The sequence below is a fragment of the Globicephala melas genome, chromosome 15 (assembly GCF_963455315.2).
Source record: "Globicephala melas chromosome 15, mGloMel1.2, whole genome shotgun sequence".
Lineage (NCBI taxonomy): Eukaryota > Metazoa > Chordata > Mammalia > Artiodactyla > Delphinidae > Globicephala > Globicephala melas.
Genome location: NC_083328.1, coordinates 1,231,064 through 1,249,049, shown reverse-complemented (window position 1 = coordinate 1,249,049; position 17,986 = coordinate 1,231,064). Strand labels below are relative to the sequence as shown.

Below are 17,986 nucleotides of genomic sequence, written 5' to 3'. Positions count from 1 at the left end.
CCCAATGTCCCTCGGAGACCGTGGGAGGAGCCCCTGCACCGGAGCCTCCCCTCCCAGTTCCCGCCCTGCCTGCTTCCGTCCCGCGGGTGGGGCTGCCCCAGCGCCAGCCTGTGGCTCTGCTCAGCCCAGAGACATTTCAGATGAGTGTCTCTTTTTGGAAATGGAGTGGGGTAGAAAATAGCCGGGTTCCCTGTGATCAGGAAGCTCGCGGTGCCCATGGAGCCTGCCCTGCTCCCGTCCCTGCGTCACCAGGCAGGAGCGCTGTCTAATCACAGAGTCTACCAGCCTCCGCGTCCTTCCCTTTTCCGGAATGTGGGGGGCGGCAGGGAGCGGCCTTCACGGCTCTTGACATCTCGTTGCCCTCGCCCCCGGGCCCCTGGCCCACTCGCCGCACCGCAGACCCCCTGAGCCCCGCTGGCTCCCCCACCTGCAGGTTCGCCCTGCCCAGCCCGCACCCGGGGGGCAAACTAGTCAGTCCTTGGACCTCAGTTCCCTCCCCCACCCCACCTGTTCTCACCTGCCCTCACCTGCCAGGGAGCCCTGAGCCCAGAGCAGGCCCAGCCTCTGCTCCTCGGGACCCCTCTCGCCCTTGGGTCCTCTTGCTGCTAACCAGGGCCTTGAGCATGTCCTGCCCCCGGCGATTTCCTGGTGGCCTACTGCCCATGCTTCTGGAACGTTCTCTGGGCGTTGCTTCCTGGAGGGGACAGAACACTGCGGGCCATGGTGCTGGGGATGCCCGGCGAGGGCTGAGTCCCAGAGATTGTTCCTGGTTCCAGTGAGGAAGGCTCATCCCCTGGGACGATGTCGCCCTGAGCACCTGCGTCCTCGGCGCCGGCTGAGCGGCCAGAGGGCAGGGGTGTGGGCTGGACGGCGCCGGCGGCGGCCACAGCGCGGGCAGCACTGATGTTGCCACACGCACCACTCCCTCCCACTGGCTGTAACTTGGTCACGGCTCCTTGCTGACTGCACGCGTGGGGCACCACTGACCCTGACCCTGCCTACGTTCTCACCTAACAGCCACGGGCCCTGAGGCAGGGATGCCATTCCCACTGAGCAGATGAAGCCCGGGTCACAGGAGCCGCTGGTCTGCCACACGGCGGGAGGTGACATGGTCACGTCCCCCAGCTCCAAAGACCCCGGCCCCTGCCCCAAGTTGCGCTCCAGCTCCCCAGCGGAGGTCCAGGCCTCCCTGCCCAGCAGCCCCCATTCTGCCCTGAAAGCCTGGGTGGTCTGTGTGAGGACCACAGGGCCGGCAGCCTCCACCCCGCAACCCCGCCCGCCATGGTGGCGGGACCAGAGCTTCCTAGAGTCAAGACCAGGCTGCCCTCCAGCCGGCTTCCCTCCCCAGGCTCCACGACCTGCTCTGTCTGCCCCTGGGCCCTGCCCGTCTGCGGGACCCAGCTGTGGCGTCACCCCTCCTCTGGGCTGTGAGCTGAGTGCAGTGACCTCGCCTGGCTCCCAGCCGGTGTTCTTGGGGCACAAGGACGCCAGGGCACATGTGGGCGACTGCAGGGCAGAGCACCCAGGAGGTAGGCTCCAGAGGACACACGTCCCGATGTGACTTCCTGCTTCACAGACACTGGGCCCTGGGCGGATGCTTCACCTCCCCCCCCCGAGTCCCAGCTCCTTCGCGGGGAGCCCGAGGCTGGGATGCCTGCCCAGGGTGGCGAGCGTCAGGCCAGTCGCGCACAGGAGGCGTCTTGTCTGGCTCCTCTCACACGGTAACTTCTTCGCACTGGTGGGTTTATTTCCCCTAATACCTATTTGTACTGCCCGCCCTCCTTTGAAGACAAGAGTCTGTTTTCAAACTGTTTCTGCAGCCTGCTTTTGGGTCTTTGAGCATTTGGGAGACTTTTCCCACTGATATGCAGGCGCTGTTCGTTTTTAACATGGCGTGTGGCGCATCACCGTGCGCGTGTGCCATGACGTATTAAACCCTGACAGTTAACGGGAACATGCTCATGAGCAAGGCCGCGGCAAGTGCCCTACACATGGAGTCTCCAGTGTGTGCGAGTCTGTGTGTAGGAGAAGCTTCCAGAAGGGAGAGCGGGGTCAGTGGGTACCTGCATTTATTTCGGCAGCACTGCCAGACAGTCGTCTGAGGGCCAATGGGAACCGTGTGGGACGTGTCGTAGCACTACCTGTGAGGGTGCCGGTTTCCCTACAACCGTCAGACTTACGGATTTTTCTTGTCTGGTAGCTGAAATGGGGTAGTTCAGTGTAGTTTTAACCTTCAGTCTCCTTATCATAGATGAGTGAGGATTTTTAAATCTGTTTATATGTGTTAATGTCCTGGTCCATTTTTCAAATGGATTGTTGGTTCTTGTTGGTTTTTTGGAGCTCTTTGTATATTAAGGAGTGGAGTTCATTTTAAGTTGTGAATATGTTTTCCCAATTTACCATTTGTCTTTTGACTTTGTGCTGTTTTTTTACCAAGCAGAAGTGTTTGGCTTTTAAATTTATTTTATACAGATGCATATATTGCCTTTTCCTTTTTAGCTTCTGGGTTTTTGTTCATGTCTTTACCTTTCTCGTGTCAGGGTATAAAAGAATTCTCTCATGGTTTCTTCTGATTTTCTGGTGGTTTCATTTTTTACACTTAGATCTGATTGATTTGGAATTTTGTTTTGATTCTTTACAAGGTGGGAAGTGTGATACCTGCCTGTTTTTTGGAAGAGGCCCTTCCTGGGACGCCTGGACCACTTATTGAAAGCCTGTCTTTTCTCGCTGGTGTGAGGTCTGCCCCCTCGTGCGCTAGATGCCCACGTGTCAGGTCGCAGCCAGGTCTCCGTGATCTCCTGCCCCTGTGACTCTTCTTTATCAGGGTTTTCCTGGCAGCTCTTGCTTATTTTTATATGAACTTTGGAATCAGCACATCCAGCTCCCCCACCAGCCAGCCTAGAGCTTGCCGGCTCTTGTGAGGAGCGGAGATGAAGGTCGGGCTCGGCCGCCTCCTGGACACACCCTCCCACAAGGACGTCGCTGTGTCTTTCTGTCTGTTGGGGTCCATGTCCCCCGCGGGAACAGCTCACAGATGTGTTCACCCTGCACGTTTCTTGTCGAATCTGCTTCTCAGTGTCTTGTCTCCTTTGTTTCACCATCAGTGGGTCTTTCCTTGCGTGTCACGCACGCAGATGGGGGGCCGCCTCTGAGGGTCGTAACCTCCTTACAGTGCCACGTACGCCCTGCGTCCGGCTGCACTGGGCCTGGGGTCCAGGGGTCCCAGGGCCTCGCTGCCCCGGCCCACCTTCCTCAACGTTGTATGTAAGATAAGACACGTAATGGAGGAAAAGGCCCAGCCCTCCAGCCCCCCGAGGCGGTGCCAGGCTGCTCCTGTCCGTTGGAGCCGAGGCCTGAGAAAGCCAGCACACTGCTGTGCGTCTGTGTGGAGAGATGTCCACAGGCGCGGATGGCTGTTGATTTTTTCATGCAACGAATGACGTGTCCTGAATATTAAGCCCCTTCTCGTCCCGTGGGCCTCGGGGATGCCAACTTCCTGACTCCTTGCTGGGTGCCACGGGGCCCGGGGGTGTCATCGGGCCTCAGAACCCAGACTGCAGGCCCGACCCCGAATTTGCAGACAGGTCCCACTGAGCCGCTGAATTGGGCTCTTTTCACCCTGGGACCTCCGCCGTCTGGTCCGGCCCTGCTCCACCACTGGCCGTACTCAACACACAAAAGGCTCGCGGCACAGCCAGCGGAGCCACCGCCGGCCTCGGGCCGCTGTCGCGCGCGGTCACTTCAGCCTCGGCGCTCTCGGACTTGGCCGTGATACCGCTCTTCACCCCCGTGTGGTCCTTGCAAAGTGTCTAGATGGGAAAGATATGGACCCAGCTCTTTAAAAAGCCGGAAATTAGGCCTGCTGAGAAAGGACGTGTAACGGTCGTCTTCAGGCAAGTCGAGTGTTCTTACCGCTGATCATGGGGCATCGCAGCTGCAGTGAGGAGGGTGGCAGGGGCTGGGGCGCACCCGCTTCTGCCCGAGGGTCCCCTCGCCCTCCCTGGGCAGTGCCCTCGCACAGAGGCAGGAGGTCCTTGCAGACGGAGGACAGTGCAGCCCCCAGAGCTCCACTCAGCCGTGTACAGCTGGGCAGCCCAGCATTGGGACAGCCCTGCCCGGAAACACCCAGAGCCCCGCAGGGCAGTGCCAGGAGCAGACTGTCCTCCTGACTCTGGGCCCAGCGCTTCTCCTGCTACACCCAGCTGTCCTCACAGGGTCCGTTCCATTCAAGGAGTTTCCGTGCACAGGACTGGGATGGGAGACACAGAACCTGCTCGAGCTCTGGGTTCTGTCTCTTCGGGATTGTCCCCAAAGTTGCAGGACACGGGCCCTGCCCCACACGCCAGGTGTCGGCCCGTGGAGCGTTCGGCTTCACGTGCCCCTTTAACAGCCCGTCACCCACTTCTGGAGAGCCAGCACCCCGGATTTGCGTCCCAAACTGCTCCTGTCCCCTCGACACCAGATGGGGATCTAAAGTCTGCCATTGGGTCCCCTCTAGCCCACGTCCTCCTGCCGTGAGGGAGCTCACTCTCCTGTTCCTGCTGGCTTTGCCCCAACACCTCAGAGGGGCTGTGTCACCGGTCCCTGTGTAGACGCGCTAGGTATCAGCCTGGGGGTGGGCCATCACCTGGCCCCTCTCCTGGGGTTCATCTGCACTCACTGTGTCAGCTCCCTGACCGTCTTCCGTGATCACATCTATTTGGACAAGATCCCACTGTTCCACAAAGAATTCCTGGCAGGTGATACCATGATGTCTGCAAGAAACAGATCCCAGACGTTCTGGCCGTCGGGCCTGAGCTTCCTGGCAGCCCTAACGGGAAGGGAAGTCTGGCCAATTAGCCTCTTGTAGCAGGAGGTTTTGTGGAGGGGGTTTGTGGACAGACGCTAGACCCTGAAGGCACTGTGTCAGACGGGACCGCACAGTGTGCCTCCACAGACGCTAGACCCTGAAGGCACTGTGTCAGACGGTACCGTAACTGAGTCGTGCAAGCGGCTTTGTTCACCACGTGATCCAGCAATTCTGCTTCTGGGCATGTGCCCCGAGGATGTTTGCACACCTGTGTCCCAGCAGCCAAAAAGTGTCCATCGATGGGTGAGTGGAGAAACAAAACGTGGTCCATCCACACAATGGAATATCACTCAGCCCTAAAAAGGAAGGAAACTGACACCTGCTACCACATGGGTGGACCTGGACACAGAAGGACAGATACTGTGTGATTCCACTTCTGTGAGGTCCGCCCTGGAGGAGCCAGGGTCACAGGGATGGAAAGTAGGGGGTGGGGGCGAGGGCTGGGGGAGGGGGAGGGCCAGTTAGTGTGTAATGGGGACAGAGCCTCAGTTTGGGAAGACGGAAAGTTCTGTGGACAGACGGTGGTGACGGCTCCACAACAGTGGGAAAGTACTTAATGCTGAGCAATACGTTTAAAAATGATTAAGATGGCAAGTTTTATTTTACCACAATTCAAAAAAACATTTTTTTTAAGGCTTTGTTTAACATCTTCTGATATAACTCAGAGGCCTGGCGGGAGAAACACAGAGCCCGCGTCCATGGCAAGGGCGCAGGCGCCGGGGCTGCTTGGCCCTCTGTCTGCCCTCACCGGCCAGGTGCACGCGCTTCACCAGCTGGTCCTGCAGCTGCCGGCCCGACCCACGAGGCCCCCCACTGCCAGCTCCTACGGCTCAGGGTGGATTTAGGGTGCCCGCTATCGTTTGCCGTCTGTAGTGGGGAGATCGTGACGGAGCTTCTGCTCACCCGCGCATCTGAGCAGGGACACGGGTCACTCGGTCGGTAGGCTCAGAGGACATTGCTCTGGAATGGCGGGGGTGGGGCAGGGCCAGAGCAGCGGCCTCCAGACTGGCCAGACGAACGACGAAGGCGTGTTCCTCCTCCTTCCCCTCCTCTTCCTCCCAAGAGGTCCCGGGTGCCCGGGCGGCGGTGGGTGCTGTCGGGGCCTTGCTCACAGCCCTGATGTGACGGCAGCGTAGGGAGAGGCTCAGCCTGTGGCCAGAAGCGGTGGGGGGCCCTGCTGGCCGGGGAGCAGCTTGGCCAGCTGAACCAGGCCCCCTCCCCGGCCACACGGTCAGTGGCTGCACCTCCCCACTCAGCCATATCTGCTGCCCCCCCAGCCCAGAGTCTTGCCAAAGCCACCACCGGAGCACCCCACCTTGCTGGGCCTGCAGGGTGGCCCCATGGCGGCAGCAGGGGGCGGGCAGTGGGGCGGGAGGCCCTGGGAGGGATGGGGCCCCCAAAGCTGGTCTCCGGCCTGAATGGCCGCCGTCGCGCCTTCCTGGCGATGAGAATTGTCTTCATTCCTTCTCTGCGGGCTGTTTACAAGCGTCTCTCACAGTCAGTCCCCTGCTGAAGGACGCGGGGTGGGACTCGGCAGGCGATGACTGTCCTGTAGTTGGGCTCTGCTAACGGTTCCCTGTCTGCTGATTAGAGCCCGAGGTCGGGAGCGTTTGCGGACGAGTGTGGGCAGCCCGCTGGCACAGGAGGAGGAGGCACGTGTGGCCTCACCTGGCCTGGGACAGGGTGGCAGATGGGCCGCTGGACCCTCCGGGGGGTCCTGCTCTCTCTCCTCGCTTTTCCCGCCGTGCCCCCCACCTGCGCAGTGAGACTGGTGGAGCCCTCAGCTCTTGACAGACGTCCCGGGAGCTCGCCAAGCCCCGCGCCCTGGAGTTGATGGGCCGGGGTCTGGCTCAGGTTGGCAGGACAGAGGGTCTCCGGGTCCCTGTGTCTGCCCGGCAGGTGGGACCTTGTTGCATCCATGCAGAAGTGGCCTGGCGGTCTCTGCCGTTCCCTCCCAGGTAGGGGGCACCGACCAGCCACTGGACAGCGCCATCTTCCGTCCACCTGTCCCTCTGCCACCCTGGGGGAGGCAAACAAGGGGGCTCCTTGGGACGTGCGGGGCAGGCTGTCCTGCGCCACCGCCCCTGTGCTCCCGGCCCGTGCGCTGCGGCCTCGGGCGGGGTGTTGTCCCCGCTCCTCCTTCCTGAGGGGATCAGGTTTGCACTGGTGGTTTCCTGTGGCCATCTTCTGATGTCTCCAGAAGGCCTGGGTCCTCGGACACGTGGCGTTCTGGGCTGCCTCTGGAGGGTGTGAGAGGTACCCATCAAGATATAGCCCAGATTTTACTCCATGGTCATCGTGGGTGACAGTCACACACCCAGCAAAGTTGCATGCAGTTTACAGCTGTCTTCACATCCACTGACCGTTTGATCTTTCCAGACTTGGGAAGGTGAGCAGTAGTGTCCCCATGTTATAGGTGAGCAAATTGAGTCTCAGAGAGAGGGAACGGCTTGGTCAAGTCTCAGAACTAGTACAGGGTTATCCGTGTTCTGGGCAATGGAATGCCAGCCCCAAGGACCACACGCTGGGCCACCTCCTGGGGGCATCTTCCGGGCACCTCAAGGGGAGACGGAGGGGGAGCCAGGCTAGGCTCTGGGGTCAGGGCTGAGGAAGGGCTGGGCCTCCGTGGCCCGCCCCGCCCCACCCCACCATCCCGGGATGGTGGCATTTTTCCTTTTTCCAGGTTCCGTGAGGTCTGGCCCAAGCCACCTGGCTCATGCGGGAGCAGAGGTGGATGTGCAGCCCCACTTGGGGACGTGACGTCGCGCGGCTCCACTCACCTCTCAGGGTATTTCTCTGTCACTGCGGCGGCACTGGCTGCCGGATGTCAGCTGCCCTCCGGTGCAGTCTGGGAGCGTTGAGGTTTACCCCAGAGTGACCCCAGCCTCAGCTCAGCTAGACCCGTCCCACCCCTCCTGGTGGTGGGGAGCACCGTGGGCAGCCTGCCCCAGCTGCCGAAGGCCCCGGTGCTCTCCCTGCCTATCCCCCCCGCCCCCATCTTTGGAAACATCACACTCCAGCAGAGCTCCCGGCCAGGACCTAAGAGTCCAGGACGGGCCCCGAGATTCCTCACTGGGGTGGATTCCCTCCAGGCGTTCCGCCGAGGGGGCTGCTGGCCGCAGGGGGACAAGCAGTGGGCCTGGCTGGGTGAGAGCCTCCCCAGGCCCCACTGTTCCTGGGCAAGGGACATGCAGCGGCCACAGGACACAGCCTGCCAAGCTCACTTGTGTGTCCAGGCCCCACGTGGCGCCTCACAGCTGATGGTAGATAAACTCGCCCTGCCATGCTGGGGAGACGGTCGACCGGAGGGTAGTGTGAGAAGGGTCTTCCACGTGTGCTGGCCTGGCAGGCATGGCTCCCCACAGCGCCGCCCTTCCTGGAGCTGCCTGGAGAGCCCCAGCGCACACTGCCTGTTTGGGAACTGGCAAGGCCCGGCAGGGCCCCCTCCCCAAGCCCAGCCCGTCGGCGGCCGCAGTGGCCGGTCCCCCGGGGCTGGGCAGCATGAGCATAGTCAGGGACCTTCGCAGCCCTTCGTAGACCCTGACAGCCCACGCGTGTTCGTTTGTGAGGGCCCTCGGCCACAGGAGTGCCAGGTGCCCAGCTCCTGAATGAGGCCTCTGCGGTGGGGGACGAGGGGACACGAAGGGCGCAGGGGGTGCAGGGCGTCGGCCCACGTGGCCACCGGCCCACGGCAGGAGGCTCGCGGAGAGCCTGTGGTGAGGGGGCAGTCCCCAGGGCAAGCCCCCATCACCCCTCCCTTGTGGCCCTCCTGCCTCCAGCCCGGGGCCCCTCCCCTCCTCACCCCTCCCGTGACTGGTCCAGGGTGGCTGCAGGGGCCTCGGTTTCTCGGTCTTGGTGCCGGGGGTCTTGGGGGGGATCTGGCCTGCACTGTCACGTGGTGCCCCCGCCGATCCACAGGCTCTCCGCCCGCGGTGAGCACACCATCGGGCTGGGCCGGGCCTGTGCCCCCAGCTTCAGAGCCGGGGAGCGTCCCTTGAGCCAGCGAGCACCGAGCGACCCCGGCCCGTGGGGCGCCCGAGGGACCTGCCCGAGGTCGCGGAGCCCTGGGCCTCGCGGAGGCGGGTGTGCGGGCTGGGGTGAGGCGGGGCTGGCGAGGTCTGTGCCCGCCCCCCCGATCCGTGAGGTCCGGTCGGCCCTGCCACTCCGGCCCAGCGGGACACCCGCAGCTCCCCCGCTTTTCTCCCTGAGCTGTCTTCCTCCAGCCAGGAGAGCTGTTGATTTCGTTTTGAGGCCGGGGGATTTATAAACACGCGTGAGGCTCGGTGGCGGTCTAACCGGGCTTTTTAACTCTCTGTGGGCCTCTGTCTCCTGCTAGCAGCGTCTCTTACTATTCGTGGCAGGTCCGCCCTCCTGGCAGCCCTTCCCTGGCCCGGGGCAGCCACAGTCCATCCACAGGGCACACAGGCTCCCGGGGGGGGGGGGGTGGTCTGTCCTCCATCCGGGTCTCCCAGGTGCTAGGCTTGGAAGGTCTTTACAGATCAAGTTCACTGCCCTCACGCTTCAGCAGATGGAAACTGAGGCCCAGGAAGATAGGAGGCCCGGGCCGCCAGCAGGTTAGGGGCAGGACTTGAACACAGACAGGAGCGAGGCAGATGCCAGGGGACTCAGCCGTGGCCTGGACTCAGGGGGACATGGCTGTTCGTCTGAGCACAGAATCTGAGCCCGAGAAGGAGCCCCACTGGTCCATGAGCGGAGGGCGGCGGGCTGGCTGCAGCCCCAGGGAGAAGCATTGCCGCACGCCCTGCCGTGCCCTGGGCGTGCGGGTCGCGAGGCCCAGCCCCTCGTGCGGGCTCCCCGAGGACCCGGCTCGGCTGGAGCGGGCGCAGGGGGAGCTGGACCGCGGAGGTCGTTCCTCCGCAGTCACGGACCGGGACGTCTCTCCACCCCCTCGGCCAGTGGGATGTTTTTGTTTAGCGAGTAATTGCACCCACACGTCAAAGGAAGGTTCAAAACTTTTCCTTTTGAGATTCTCGTCAGTGTCTCAACAGTTTCTTCAGCTGCAAATCAAACAAGGCAACAAATTTTTAGCAGAAGATTAGAGCCATTTTTCCCCTTTCTTCCTCAAAACTGTCACGCAGCAGCAGATTTCAGCAAATTTGTTCGTGTTCTTCCGTCTGCCTCAGCGGCGCCAGCCCCCCGACACACCCTTCACGGTGCCACGAGCCCCCTGTGCCCATGGCCCTGCGTGCCCGGGATGACGGCCGGCACCCCTTCCCCGGACCCAGGGAGCGGGAAGCCCTGGCCAGCCGGCCCTGCGACTCCCCCGTTCTGGTCACCAGCTGGGCCTCTGGTTTCTCAACCGCAGGACACTGTGCAGTCATAACCGTCACCCACTCCTCCTGCAAACGTTTACTTGACGCGCAGCGGCTGCCGCCCTAATCTTTGGGGGAGACAGGTGACGGGACAGAGTTGAAAGCGTCACGAGCTGGTAGGCGCTGTGGACAAACGGAGCAGGGAGGGGGCGTGCTGGGGGCTCTGCGTTAGTGCTGCCACGTCACCGCCACCTCCTCTCAGTGGGTCCTCACGGGGCTCCCCTCACTAGTCTGGGGGGCGGGACAAAGCCCTGTCCTCACGGAGCCCCTGCCTCCCTCCTCTCCAAGGAAGGAAGGAGGGAGGGAGGAGGGGAGGAAGGAGTGGCCGGGGAGGGCCTCCTTGCTCCGGGAGGGGTGGCGCAGAGAGCAGAGCCCCCAGTGGGCTGAACCTCGACCCCCTCTCACGCAGCCTGGCCACGTGGTCCTGTTGGCTCCTGACCCCTGGCAGCCTCATCGGGCCTGTGTGAGGGAGGATGGGGTCTGGGTAGCCTCCTTGTACCCCGAGGTGCCCGTGTCCAGTCCAGCCGGGCCATGGGGACTGGTCCACCCTGGCACCGGGGAACAGCATCTGGCCGCGTGGTCCGTACTGCTTCTCCATTCCAGGCCCATCAGACTCCCGGGGGAACCAGCCGGCCTCAGGCCCCCTCGTCTGACAAAAGGGCTCTTCAGCCTTGGCTTCCTGAGCACCGAGTGGAAGGTTCCAGGTGGCAGGGTCTGTGGCAAACCCCAGCCCCTCAGGGCTGTCGCAACCCACCCAGGAGGCGCCTCTGGAAGGCCGTGCTGAAAGTCCAGGCTGGCCGCAGGCGACACAGGCCTGAGTCGGCTGGGCTGGCCGGGCTCCAGCCAGGCCATTTTAGGGAGGGCAGCTGGTCAGAGCCAGGTGCCAAGACCTGCCCTGAGGACGGTGGTCTTGACAGTGAGTAGGGTCTTGGTGTGGAGTTCCAGGCCACAGCGGGGCCGCGCAGGAGCCCTTGCGCTGGAGGAGGTGTGAGAGCCGAAGCCAGGAAGCCGGGATCGACCAGGTCGTTCCGCCCAGACCTGCTGCCGCAGGAGCCGCGGGGGCGTGGAGACGCGCGGCGGGCAGCGCCCGTGCCGCAGCAGTGGGGCCGGCACCCCCTGCAGGCCCGAGGCCGGCCCGGCCCAGCACGTGCTTCCTGCGGAGCCAAGCGCCTCTCCGCCGCTGGAGGCTGGGGCGGCGTGTGGAGGGAAGCCTGGAGCCGCACCAGGCTCTCGGTAGCAGATGGAGCGTCCACACACGTCCTACTGTTTGTTTTCCCTGTTTTCTTTCATTTCTCTTTTTTCAAAACAGCTTTATTGAGATACAATTTACATATCACAGAACTCACCTTTTTGAAGCGTACAGTTCAGTGGTTTTTCATATTTTCACAGATAATGAGCAACCATCCCCGCACAATTTCAGAACATTTTTATCATCTCGAAAGGAAACGCTGTTCCCTTCCGCTGTCACCCCACTCTCCCCCGTCCCCACTGCAGCCTCAAGCAGCCACCAGTCTGCTTTCGGTTTCTATCGATTTCCTCGTTTTGGACGTTTCCCATGAATGGAGTCATATGTGTGGCCTTTTGAGACTGGCTTCTTTCCCTGAGCGCAGTGTGTTCAGGGATCATTTGTGTTGTAGTAGGTGTCAGGGCTTCCTTTTTATGGCTGACTAGTACTCCGTTGTGCGGATGGACCACACTGTGTCAGTGCACTCGTCAGCTCCTGGACACTTGAGCGGTTATCGTGACTGATGCTGCTTTGAACATGTGTGTGCAAGTCGCTGTGTGGACGTGTGTTTTTATTCTTCTGGGGGGTGTACCTGGGCGTAGAATCGCTGGTCACGTGGTAGCTCTGTCTTTAATTGTCTGCGGAGCTGTTTCCCGCAAGGGCCTCCCCGTCTTCCATTCCCAGCAGCGATAGGAGGACAGTTTCTCCCTGCCTCGCTGAGACTGACTTTGTCATTCTAGCCACCTCGATGGGTGCAGTGACGTCTCACTGTGACTTTTTTTTCCGTTCCGCTGCTTACTAATGGCGTGACGCTGAGTGTCCTTCTGTGTGCTTATTGGCCGTCTGTAAGTCTTCCTTGGAGAAAGCTTTATTCAGGTGCTTTGCCCGTCTTTACGTAAGCTTGTTTTGGTTTTGTTGTTTTCTTCTGTTGTTGCTGAGTTGTAAGAGTTTCATATGTTCTGGATACAAGTCTCTTCCCAGATGAGTGACTTGCAGATGTTTTCTAACACTCTGTGGGTTGTTTTTTCACTTCCTTGGTGATGTGTGCTTTGAGGAAGTCTTTCATTCTGAGGACGTCCAATTTGTCTACTTTTTCTTTTGTTCCTTGTTTCTAGTGTCACGTTGAAGAATCCGAGACCAAATCCAGTGTCGTGAAGCATTACACCTGTATTTTCTTCCACGTGTTGTGTAGTGCTGGCTCTTATGTTTAGGGTGTTTTATCCATTTTGAGGTCGTTTTCGTGTCTGGTGTGAGGTTAGGATCCAGGTTGGTGCTCTTGCATGCGGGTGTCCAGTTAGTTGTCCAGCCCCTTTTCCTGGTGGGGGGCCTTGGCACCCGCGTCGAGCATTGGCCAACCGTAGAGGCAGGGGCACTTCCTGGACACTCGACCTGACCCTGTGCCGGCTCTGCTGTCTTGGCCGCCATCGCCTGGTCGTAAGTTTGAGGGTCAGAGTGTGAGTCCCAGGGGCCGTGGACACTCTCACTCCCTGGGCAGAATGGCGTTAGCAGACCCCGTGCAGCTGTCCTGTCTGTTGTGACCCGGACTTGAGGCTGAGTCACAAAGGCCTGGGCCCGGGGGCTGCCACCCCCTTGCTGGGACCCTGGGGCCCCCGGGTCGGGGGCTGGGGCTCCGTCTCGCTCCTCAGGAGACTCCTTCAGTTACCTGCTGCCTTGTTACAAACACCCCACAGCTTAGTGGCTTAAAGCAGCTGGCATCCTGTTTCTCGCGAGTGTCTGTCTGGTGGCTCTGCCAGTCTCTCCCGGGCTCTCGCACTGCTTCCAGCAGGTGGACCTGCTGGGCTGCCCCCCCGCCTCCCGGGCTGGAGGCCCCATGCCTCCCTCCCTGCGGCCTGCATCCCAGGGAGGCTCCACGGCATCTTCGCCTGCAGGCTCGGGCCTCACGCCCCACTTGGCCTGGAGCCAGGGCGAGCAGGGCCTTCGCCGGGGAATTCTGGGGGCGGTGGGCATGACGCGGCCCTCTGCCCTTCACGCTCACGGTGTCCCAGCGCAGGCAGAGGGAGCGTCTTCGTCCCGTCCCGGGGGTGGGGCTGTGGGTGTAGTAACCCTGAGGCAGGAGCAGAGGCCCCGGCTTCCGGCGCCAGACGCTCACTTCGGCACCTGCAGGTTTCGCAGGCTTGTCACTTCCCCCAGTTCATCAGAGCTGCGAGCATTTGCCCCTCTGGTCTGGTCTGGTCTGGTTTGGTTAAGCCCTGCTGGTTCTCCCTGTGATCCTTCAATCCTGTCACCCACTGCAGTGTTTTCTTTCCTTCATTCCCGTCAAGGGGAAGCCGGTGGTCAGACACCGTGCTCTGGGATGGGAGCGGTAGCTCCCCTTCCTGCCCGTGGGGTGTCAGGCGTTTCCACAGCAGCGTCCTGCCCCCGACCCTGATGTCCAGGTGCCGTCTTCCCCGATTCTCCCCACATCTGCTGGGCAGGATGACCCTGAGGCTCGACAGGTCCAACGCCTCGGCCAAGGGTCACTGGTGACCTTGGGGTCAGTCTCTGTGCCCAGCTCCCTGCCCGGGCCCTCCCGGGGCGTCAGCATGTGAGTCCTGAGCAGGCAGAGAGGTGGGCGTGAAGCCAGTGGTCAGCATGGCCAGACTGGGAGAGCCTGTGGCCTGGGGGGAAGGGGGACCCTTGAATATCTGAGGTAAAGGAGAGGGGTGCAGCCCGGTGGATTCAGCCTGCCAGCCCGCTTTTGCTTTGCACGATTAAAGGGTTGAAGACAAATGAGGAAGAGCAGCTCTAGGGACACTGGAGGGGGCTGTGCAGGGCGGGGCTGTGTGTCCACGGCGCCCAGAGCTCCTTCCTTCCTTCCCCCCTCCTTCCTTCCCCCCTCCCTCCTTCCCCGCTCCCTCCTTCCTTCCCCCCTCCCTCCTTCCTTCCCCCCTCCCTCCTTCCTTCCCCTCCCTCCCTCCTTCCTTCCCCCTCCCTCCTTCCTTCTCCCCCTCCCTCCTTCTTCCTTCCCCCCTCCCTCCTTCTTCCTTCCCCCCTCCCTCCTTCCTTCCCCCCCTCCTTCCTTCCCCCCCGTCCCTCCTTCCTTCCCCCCCGTCTCTCCTTCCTTCCCCATCAGCTGACCTGCTAGGACAGAGATGGTGTGACTAGCACCGCCTGACGCATGTGCTCTCCGGCCCTTTGCAGAGCACATCTGCCCTCGTCCTCTCCCTGTACCCCCCTGACCCCAGACCCACGGGGAACATGAGTTCCCGCTGCACCCGGCCCACCTCCCGTCTGCCGCGGGGCCCTCTGCCAGGGTGCGCAGGGCAGATGGATTCCATACGCCTGGCTGTGTCTCCCAGAGTGTTAGAATCGGATGAAATAACGATCCCTTCCAACCCTGACAGTCTGTGATTCACTCGGAGTTCCAGGATGTCTCTTTATCCTTCGAGGTTTTTACAAGGTTCTCAGAAGCCTGGGAGGCGCCGGCTGCCAGCCCTCTGCCTTCCGCCAGGCTCTCTCCCCCTCTCCCGCCCTCTCTCTGCCTGCGGCAGGGAGGGGGTGTCTCCATGCTCCCCTCCCTCCCTTTTGGGGTCACTTTCGGGGGCTCTGAGCTGGCGGCTGGCCGAGGGCTGGCCAGTGGTGGCCACACAACTTGGCTCCCGCGCTGGGACTGTTCCGCTGAGTGAGTGTCCACCCCTGGCCTCCCTCCCCGGGGATTCGACGATCTGAGTGAAGGGTGCCATTTCTGCCGCCCCCCGGAAGAGGGAGCTGTGGGCAGAAGTCACAGCTGGGAGGGTGGGTTGTCCGGGAAGGAATCTCGGTGTCCGGACAGGAGGGAGATGCCCACTCAGCTGGCCCAGCATCCCTTGTGAGAGGCGGGCGGGCCCGGGCCTGGGCCACTGCCCCTCAGCCCAGGACACTCCCGTGTCTCTGTCTCAGCACCGGGTGGGAGGGATGCCCAGGCCCCCCTCAGCCCTCGCCCTGGGAGGCCCAGGGAGTGACGGCCAAAGAGGCTTGGCCTCTACCTTGACCTCTGAAGCCTCCGACCTGCGCTACCCCTCCTGGCAGACGCCCGGGGCTGAGCCGTGGGGACGGCAGCTGGGCGGAGCAGAGGCGCTGCCTCCTGAGTTTACTCGTCGGTGGTCTGTTTGCTGACCGCCTGGGCCCTTCTCATCTGTTGGGGTGACTCTTGGTGGCAAAACCCGATGCCAGTGGGCTTTGCGGGGCGGGGGATTCACTGATGCTCGCGCCTGGAAAGCTGAGGCAGAGCTGACCTGTGCCTGGAAGCACCCATGAACTCACTTGGTGCACACTCTGGAAGCTTCGTATCGAGTAACACGTGTACGTACGGGAAAGCACACACGTCAGGAGTGAGTGTCTCTCACCGACCGCGCTCGGTCACCAGCGTCCAGACCAGCACAGACCCGAGTCCCCTCCCAGCTCTGCCTTTGGCCCCGACCTCGTCCTGTGGTGTCAGCGGCCACCCCATGTCTGTCCGCCAGGTCCGGCTGGTCTGTTCCGCTCTGTGTGAGAGGGTTGCCCACGTCGTCCTGCGTGCAGACCCTCGCTCTCACTGACACACGGTCCTCCGTGGGGGACACCCCCCACCCTGTGTGGTCTGTCTGGCTTTTTCTTGTTTATCCGTGTGGGCTCTTTGTATGTGTTTCATGTATCTCCCACTCTGTTGGTTCCCTTTTTACTCTTTTGATAAATAGAAGTTCTTCATTTTTATAAGTCCAGTTTATTTTTTCTTTCACTTGTTTAGCCCGTTTTGAACCTTGTTTAAGAACCTTCGTCTACTCCCGGGTCACAACGACGTCCCTATATTCTCTCCTAAACCTTTGCGTGTAGCTTTGCTGTCACTCAGGAGTGATGTTTGTGTGGTGTGAGGTCAAGGCCAAGGTCGTGTGGGCATCCAGTTGACCCTGCAGCACGTACTGGGGAGACCGTCCTTTCCCCACTGGCCCTCAGCACCTGCCTCGGTCACTGCAGATTTGTAACGTGCGGTGATGCCTCTCCCACAAGGTCGCCACAGCCGCCCTGGGCCCTGGGTTTTGCGTGTGGATTTCAGGCCATTCAGCACCCACTTAATCAAACGCCTCCCCTGATGTCCGGCCCCCTTCACACTCTGCCGGGCTGACCTTGTTCCCCTGTGGCTGGCGGGCTCCTACCAGCCGGGAGGGGAAGAGGTGGGTTGTGTCCGCAGACAGTTGAGGGTCTCGTCAACTTGGAAGGGAGCGTAACCCTGACTCCTTAGGTGTGGGTGTGTCCAAAGGGGACAACCGCACTTCAGCCAGGGGTCAGGGTCACCTTGGTAGCGGGGAGCGTCCACACGGTGTGATGAGAAGGTACTTAACCTCTGGGGTCTTCCTCCCCTAATCTTGACCCCAGGTAACGGTGAGGAAAGTGTCGGCCACATCCCGACAGCAGGGCATCTTCAGGACGCCCGAGCGGCATCCTCCACACTCTGAAGGTCACCCAAAACAAAGCCCAGAAAACCGCCAGCCCAGAGGAGCCGCGGAAATCGGACAGCTAAAAGTCCCGTGGGGTCCCGCAGGACGGATCTGGCAACAGAAAAGGGCATTTGGAGGAAACTAAGGAGTTGAGAAGGAAGTAGGGAGTTCAGTTAGGATGGCGTCAGTGTTCGCTTGCGAACTGTAACAGGTGCACGGCTGATGTCACGTGTCAGTAACGGGACCGTGTGGGGCACGTGGGGACTCTGCTTCAGCGTCAGCTTTAGTAAGTTGGGTTTTTTTGTTTGTTTGTTTTTAAATCTTAAAAAACGGGTCCCACTCTTAAAGACCATGAGACAGGAGGGTCGCCGAGAGGCTGGCGAGAACCCAGAGGCGTTGGGGTGTTTGCTGATGGTGTCTGAAAGCGCCGCACTGTGAAGAGACCTCCCTCCCGGTAGCTGGTACTTGGCGAGACTCAGAGAAGGGGGCTCGTGTGCCGAGTTCTGACGATGCTCTGAAGATGGGTTGGGTGGGCTTTCTGTTTGCTCCCCCGTTTAATGGAGGCCACAGCCCAGGGAGGGGGGCTGGGACCCCACAGGCCGGGCTCGGGTTCCCCTTTGCTCTCGCTCCACGAGGGGCTCTGACCTCCTGCCTGTGGTCCCGCAGGGGGACTACGACCAGAGCAGAGCCAAGGTGCTGCACCTGAGCCTGAACCCAGCCGGCGCGGCGAGGCAGCGGCTCCACGAGGACCGGCAGCGGCTGCGTGAGGAGTGCGCGCGGCTGCGGGAGCTGGTCCACGCCCTGGAGGCCGGCGGCGCCGTCCCCCCCGACCTGGAGGCCGCCGCGGGGCTGCCCTCGTCCGGGGCGGTGGCAGGTAGGCCCCCGTCCGTCCGTCCGTCCGTCTGTCCGTCTGTCCAGCCCGTGCAGGCAGCTAGGCTGTGGGCATCCCCGGGGCTGTGCGGGAGGCTTGGTGGTGCCGGCCTGCAGAGCGGCAGGAGGTGACACAGGCGCGATGAGGACCCGATGGCTGGAGCCCTGCCGACCCCTGAAACAAGTTAGTATCGTTTAGCAGTTTCTACGCATGTGAGTAAACCCAGTACTCCGTGGAAGCGGGGGCCATCTTTCACCATCTGAGTACATTTCAGGGACCCAGCGAGCCCTCCGCAGGGGTCTGTGAGGAACCCAG

At 61.6% G+C, this 17,986-nt stretch overlaps 1 protein-coding gene across 2 annotated transcripts in view; it reads left to right on the top strand.

Annotated features, from left to right (window-relative positions):
• Positions 1-17,986, top strand: part of MAD1L1 (mitotic arrest deficient 1 like 1) — a 319,426-nt gene that overhangs the window by 237,667 nt on the left and 63,773 nt on the right. For both annotated transcript variants that reach the window (XM_030849542.3, XM_060285821.1), the window contains one exon: positions 17,467-17,674. In XM_030849542.3, the coding sequence (XP_030705402.1) occupies positions 17,467-17,674 (208 nt within the window). The remainder of the gene's footprint in view (positions 1-17,466; positions 17,675-17,986) is intronic.